This window comes from Athene cunicularia (genome assembly GCF_003259725.1).
Source record: "Athene cunicularia isolate RWA chromosome 7 unlocalized genomic scaffold, athCun1 chr7_part2, whole genome shotgun sequence".
Lineage (NCBI taxonomy): Eukaryota > Metazoa > Chordata > Aves > Strigiformes > Strigidae > Athene > Athene cunicularia.
This window is the reverse complement of record NW_020799108.1, coordinates 1,762,480-1,769,648: the sequence shown is the minus strand read 5'-3', so window position 1 is coordinate 1,769,648 and position 7,169 is coordinate 1,762,480. Positions and strand designations below refer to the sequence as shown.

At 46.2% G+C, this 7,169-nt stretch overlaps 1 protein-coding gene across 1 annotated transcript; it reads left to right on the top strand.

The window, feature by feature from the left end:
• The first annotated feature begins 6 nt into the window (after positions 1 to 6).
• Positions 7 to 3,485, top strand: LOC113482551 (ras-associated and pleckstrin homology domains-containing protein 1-like). Its single transcript, XM_026853280.1, has one exon. It carries the CDS (start codon positions 17 to 19, stop codon positions 1,583 to 1,585), a length of 1,569 nt encoding a protein of 522 aa, XP_026709081.1. The 5' UTR covers positions 7 to 16; the 3' UTR covers positions 1,586 to 3,485.
• The last annotated feature ends 3,684 nt before the right edge of the window (positions 3,486 to 7,169 follow it).

The window sequence follows — 7,169 nt, the reverse complement described above, 5'->3', positions numbered from 1 at the left end:
CACACCGGGCTCAGCCATGGCACAGCTGAAGCCAGCGCCTTGTGCCCCCTCTGTGCCACAGTTTACGCCACCACCACCCCCCCCGAAAATCCATCAGGTTCAACCAAATGTAAGCCAGGTCACTGCCACCTCCTCGTTGCCGCCACCACCTCCTCCCGTGCCTGCCCCTCCGCCGCCCCAGGCACCCCCAAAGCCTGTCATGGCAGCTCTCCCCCCCCAGCCTAGTGGGAAGGCAGCGTCACCAGGGATCACACACGTCACCCCCTCTGTGCCAGCTCCTTTGCCCCTTGCAATAAAGAAACAACCAAGTGTCACCTTGCCCCAGGTGCCTCCACCGCCCCCAGCCCCTCCAGGCCCGACTCCCCCTCCAACATTCCCAAAGCAGCAAAGTTTCTCTGTGAAGCCTCCTCCCTCCCCTCAGTCCCCAGTGCCGTCGTCGGTGGTTAAACAGATAGTTAGCCAGTTCCCACCTCCTCCCACCCCACCTGCCACTGAGCCCCAGCCTCTGAAACCCCTTCCACTGAGCGTGGCTCCACAGTCGCCTCCAGCAGTGAAGGCAAAGCCTAAATGGCAGCCCACTTCTGCTCCCTCACCAGATTTCCCCCCTCCTCCACCAGAGAGCAGCTTAGTGTTTCCTCCTCCACCTCCTTCCCCAGCTTCCTCTGCAGGTTCTCCCCCCCCTGACAAATCAGGGTCTCCAGTCAAAAAGACCAGCAAGACATCAAGCCCTGGAGGGAAGAAACCACCTCCAACGCCTCAGCGAAACTCCAGTATCAAGTCCACCAGCTCCACGGAGTACCATGAGTCCAAGAGACCTTCAGTGGACCGCCTTGTCAGCAAATTTGCACACCCACCAGAGCCGTCAGGGTCTCCTTCTAAGGAGTCATCACCTCCTGCAGCCCCTCCAAAGCCAGGAAAGCTCAACCTTTCTGGGGTGAGCCTGCCCATTGTCCTTCCGCAAGGAGGGATCCCGGCCAAGGCTCCTGCTCCAGGGGTGTCTGGGAAGGAACCTGTGGTTGAATTTCCTTCACCACCATCTGATTCAGACTTTCCACCACCACCACCTGAAATAGATCTTCCTCTCCCACCGGTTGAGATCCCATCCATGTTTTCAGGCAGCACTTCCCCAAAAGTCGCTGTTGTCAATCCCCAGCCTCAGGCGTGGTCAAAACCATCAGTGAAAAAAGCCCCACCACCCACACGTCCCAAGCGGAACGACAGCACTCGACTGACACAGGCAGAGGTCACAGAGCCACCAGGGCCAGCTGGGCCTCAAGTGCCCACTTCACCCAAGTCCAGCCTTAGCGTTCAGCCGGGATTCCTGGCCGACCTCAACCGGACGCTGCAGCGGAAATCCATCACCCGGCATGGCTCCCTCTCCTCTGCACGGATGTCCAGAACAGAGCCCACAGCCACCATGGACGACATGGCCCTGCCTCCGCCTCCGCCCGAGCTGCTGGCTGACCAGCAGAAGACGAGCAGCTTTGGGGGCAGTCATATATCTGGCTATGCAACGTTACGGAGGGGGCCGCCCCCTGCACCTCCCAAAAGGGATCAGAACACCAAGCTGTCACGGGACTGGTAGTCAGTGTCCAGGGGCCGGCGCTCTCCATGACTTGTGGGCCGCTCCATGATCAACCAACCTGCGATCTTGCGCGCTTGGAGAGAACGTGGGGCTGCGGATGATAGCTCCATCAAAAGAGGTGATCTCAAACGGTAGCTAAGGCTAAACGTAAAGACATTCCCCTTTCATGGCTAGGCCAAAAAAACTGGGGGCTTGGGGGTGTTGATGTTTATTGGAAAAGGTGGGTAGAGAGGCATTGACTTGTCCTTTCAATTTCTTTTACCCTTCATATGGATTGGACCAAACCCCCATTTTCTTACTTTTTCTGCATTTAGGGGAGGGGGGGGAGATAATTTTTTGTAGTGTCTGTCCACGTGAGACATGTTTGTGCATGTATTATAAGTGTAGGTATATAATATATTGTGATATATTTCGTCGCAATTATAGAAGATAACCAGAATGTTTTTGTAGAACCGTATTTATTGTTTCAGTCACTATATTATCTGGAATTGGACTCTGTAACTAGTCAACTCTTACCACAATGATGAAGATGTAGGGGGCACTTTAAAGAAAGGAAGGAAAAAAAAAAACAAACACAAACAACAAAACCAACCAACCCACAAACCAACAAAACCCCACACACAAACCTCTTGGCAGTTTGTGGTGGATAAATGGTGCAGAGCTGAGGTGCTCTGCTAGTAACTGTACATTGTCCATTGATTGAAAAGTGCAGATGCAACATACCAAAACATTCTGGTCATAATACTACTGAAAATGAGTATGTTCTGAGGAAGAAAATAGATTTTATATATAGTGGGCTGGAGTGAAATATATTTATACTATAAAGAGCCTCCCCCTCCCTTCCAAACAGTTGAAAAATACACACTGCTACAAATTATTTCAAAGTTATTTGCCCATGTAGTAAGTAGGATAAATACCTATTATTCCAATCCATTATGCATTCTAACTTTATAGTAGTCTCAATCATTTTGTTCCTGTGGCTCAAGATGAATATATTTGTGTTAACCCCTTCTGAAAGCTGCCAGGACTCCTGCAGTCGATGCCGACCCACAAGGCTGACCCACGCCGATACATCACTTGTACGTGTAATTCTTTTCCCTGAATGAACAGGTAGGTTTCTGTAGAGAGTGTTACGGTCTCGCACAAGCATACACAGCGTACAGTCTCACCTTGTCTGTGCCTGAGAAGATGTATTATCTTTACAAAAACAAGCATCTGGAAGCATTCAAATAAAGTATTGTTTGTAATTCATTAGAAACTGTCAGGAAACTTGCCCTTCTAGAAAGAGAGAAGGGAGTGGTAAGTTCAGGCCAAGTGGGAATTCTCTCTTCTTTTCTTCCACCTGCCCTAGACTGCAATCAATGCTAAAACCTGTTAATTACAAAGTTGCACTTCTAGCAGTCAAGGGAGAAGACTAGAAAAAAACCAACCTTGAGAGGCAATAACATTTGCTAATATAAGGGCCCGTATGAGTAGTAAATAGACTTATCGTGTTTGCTTTATGGGTTTTTTTGCTTGCTACCGGCTCACAGTCAATCACCAGATCAAGTACTAGAGCCCTTTTTCTTGTACTTCAGTAGCTTGATTGTACGGTCTTACCCATATCTTGGGACACGGGTAGTGTAGTTAGCATAAGTGGTCTTAGGTATCCTGCACGTTCATTACAGGGTAGTGGTACACAACTTGTGTAAAGTAACTAGAATACTTGGACTGTACCTACCCCATCCTCAGTTGTTACAACTTCCCTCGTCACCACAGGGATACTGTCAAGGCTCAGATGGCAAATTATTTTACTGTTTACCTCTTCTCCAGAAGCAAATTTTAAATGCTTTCCTTCCCCCAAAGAATGAAACAAAGGAAGTAGCTTGACCTGACAGTATCCTCAAGTGTGTAAAAAAAAGATGTAAAACTAATCTCTCAATAGAGTAATTCAGGCTGATGGATTTAAGAAATATTGTGACAGTGTCCCCCATTCCTTTTTTTATAAGATGTTTTTTAAGAAATCCAAATAATAAAATAAATGTCTTTGTGAATAATTTATGAATAGGAAAAAATCTTTGCTAATTAGAGGGGAAAAATGACATCTATATATAGTTTTAAATAAGTGCATCATGAAAAGAGAAAAATTAATGGTGCTGTCTCTGCTGACCTGTTTCATATGATTTTTTAAAAATCTGTTTCAGCACCTCTGGAAATTGTTTTAATATTTCAGACTAGTTTTTTTGAGCAATAAGAGTATATACCATTGTGTGCATTTTTAAAGCACTGCTATGGAAAGGCACTTTTTTGTATCTTTCAAATTGTTCACAAAGTTTTGTTTCTACTATTTTTGTGCTTATAAAGTGTCCTTAAAAGCATTTGCATTGTTGATTTTAAGCTTGCTCAGTGTAGCTGGTGAATAACTTCACAGAGAGGTTGTTAAGCTATACTGCAATTCATGGGTGCTGTGATTTTCAACATTGGTCCTCCTGCTGCTTTGTACTGTACGCAGCTCCTGGGGCTCATACCCACCAGTGGAGCAAAAGGTGTGCAGACACAGTCGTAACTCCCCAGCTGTTACTGATGATCGGTAAGCGCACAGGTTCTCCTGCTACTCCCTGGCAAGATGCAGCTGGGCTGATGCAGTGTGTGCTCCCAGGTAGGAGCAGTCAGGGAATTCTGCTTGCCCCATCTGTTCTTCTTTCCACCCAAGACAGCTCCACTGGTGTGTGTCAGTTCCAGCCCTTTTACTTTTGTTCATTCAGCGCGGGTACCTCTGGGCAGAGCAATCGTTTGAGTGCAGTTTCTTCAGAGGCATTTGAGCTTTGTTCTCATTTTCCTGTGCCCAAGTTCATTTACCCAGTATCTCTCCCTAGACAACTAACCCATGCTTACTACTGCAGGCTGCTACACAGCTTGCTGGGAGATGGGAGTTTTAACTCTTAAGTTTGCAGCAAAAAAGAATGAGCGTCAGCAAAGGTGGCACCCTGTATTCCTTCTTGGTACAGCTTCCTAAGCCAATAGCGATACAGAAATGGAGTGGCTGCAGCTTTCTCTCAGCTAAGCACTGAAATTTGGCTACAGTGTGGTTCAGACAACCTGGTTGCCTTTTCAGCTTATGAGATTCCTCATTGTAACTTGCTTTTCCAGTGTATTTACTGGTTTTGTGACAGTAAATATTTATGCCTTATTTGCAAGTAAGTTATTTTCCCCCATGTGCACTGGTCTCACAATTGCACCATTATATATTTATTTAAATCGGAAAACAAAGGGGCCAGATCTCAGACACACAGCAAGAAGCTTCTCGCTGCAAACACGGGCTGTAATCCTTTTTGGTGGTATTAAATGAGCATGTGAAAGTTGAGCTTCCGTACTCTGGACATAAAGATAGCAGATGCTTTGATCCTAAAACACTAAGAGAGTACAGCTGTAGCAGTGTTACGTGATGGAGCGTTTGGCCTTTGACACTTGTTAAGGTGGGTGTTGGGAAAAGCCCTGCTGCTGCAGGGGCAGCTGAGAGCGAACAGCTGCGTTCGTTAATCTGTTCCAGATTTGGTCTTCATTTCCTCTCTGCCATACAGCAGTAGCATCCCCCTCTGTGAGCTGCAGGGTGTCCCTCCTGTTCAGCCAGGTCCCTCTGTGCCTGCAGCACAGGTGTAGAAAGCAAGGAGCTAGTCTGCTCTGACACTTTCGTTGTAATTCAGGTCTTGGGGAGTTGCTTTGGAAGAGAAAACTAGGCTCTTATATCAGCACTAAGATTAGAGGAGAAATTACTTTAAAAAACAGAACAACCACGGATTCTAAATAAACCATGGGTAACATGTTTGAGGTTGGGGGTTCCGTTTAGTCTTTCAAAATCTGTGGTTGGGGGAGGAGGTTAGGCACAGGTCTCACACTAAAATAATCCTCTTACTTTCTATGGAAGAGGAAAGTTTCTGCTTCACCCCGTGCAGTGGTTTCCTCCTGCGGCAAGCCACCACTGCTTGCTCTGACTTTGGTGCATGACCTCAAAACCAAAGAGCTCCTCTCCTGAACTTTGCGGTTTCCTGCAGGGCAACAGTGACTGACGGACACATCAGGGAAACAAAGTGAAGGTACCTGATCCCTTTGGTTTCAGGCCTGATGGGAGAGAGAGCAGTTTTTTTCAACAAGTGCATTTTAAGAGTGACTGTTCTGGACTTGCACATTTAAAGGTTTTCTAATTTCTGCTTATGTGCCCTTAGGCTAGTTTTCCTCTGAGTTAAAATTATTTTTTTCACAGTTAGTTGGTTCCTTTAAGTGCTGTTTCAACAGCAGAAGGGCAGAAAAATTTTCTGCTTGTTACAGAAAACTGCATAGAACTAAATTGGTTTACTTCAGTTGGTACCATTGCAGGTAAATTTGTTTCCTACTCAAAACAACATTTAAGTGGGTCTTACTATGAGTAAGTACTTTCAAATAGAGTCCCGTTAGAATCAGCTGCACTCCGGGAAAGCAATATAAATCCCTGACAGAAGCTAGTGAGGATGCAGCCAGAACATGTGAGTTTGTTGGGTTTTTTGTGTTTGGTTTCTTTTCACTGCTAAATTTTAGATTGTTCAAACTGCTCCTCACTTGGAGGCGAGGGGAGTCTGTCTTCTTTGTGGGAAGGGATGTTTTCCCAAAGCCCACCTGTGGCTCCTGGTGTTTAGCTTTGCATTCCCTCACACAATCAGGACAGACTCCAAACCATAGAGGATTTAACATTATGGGGGATAGTTTCTCCTAGACATTCTTGTAATGTGCTGGTGGGTTTTAAGCTTTTGTTTTGGAATTATAAAGTTTGCCTAAAGTTGAGTAATGATCCTTTCTGAATTATTTTTCTCCTTCAGTTAAAAAAAATGCTCACGACAACTGACAAAACCAGTGTTACGTTGCAGGGGGTCAGCACTCACCAATACTGTGATCCGATGAGTTACAGCCTCTGTCTAGTTTTGAAAAGTTTAAGACACTAAACTGCAAGTGAGGGGACAACACATACCTCACAATGTAAATTAAAGTAATTGCCACCAACATGGAAAAAAAAGTGATTAGAGTTGATGGCTAGTTGGTGCTCCGAGGCACTCAACAGGGCTAGGACTGGGTGAGCTCTCTGTTCAGCAGGAGTGTGTATCTTTGGGAGTTGAGCTAGAGAAATTGGAACAGGAACTAGTGCTATATGCACAATCCCCCATGGCAGGGATTTAGTGAGGGAAATGTGTGAGAAGGAACTTGAGTAACAGCTTTTGGGACACCCCACACCCACCCCCCTTATTTAAATACTTAAAGACAACTAGTCTTTTAAGAGACTGAGGAAGAGAACCAACTTCCCTACAGTGGAAAATAGTTTCCTCCCACCTTTCCCAAGATGCCAAAGATGCATTCAGAGCTAAATTCCAGGTCCGCATACGTGCTTGCACCAGCCTCACCTGAGGCTAAGGTGCGCAGAGCTGAAGTGCAGTTGGGCTGGAGAACAGGGCTGCTGCTGTTAGATGTTGTGCATCTCTTGCCTCTAACCAAGGCTGGGGCAAAGGACGGTTTAGCAAATGAACCTGTGCCCGAGGCTCCCTGCTGCTGGTTTGGTGCGGCACTATAAAGCTTGTACTTC

Bases quoted from the DNA above. Each gene is read 5' to 3' on its own strand.
- LOC113482551 (XM_026853280.1), top strand. From the start codon at position 17: ATGGCACAGCTGAAGCCAGCGCCTTGTGCCCCCTCTGTGCCACAGTTT.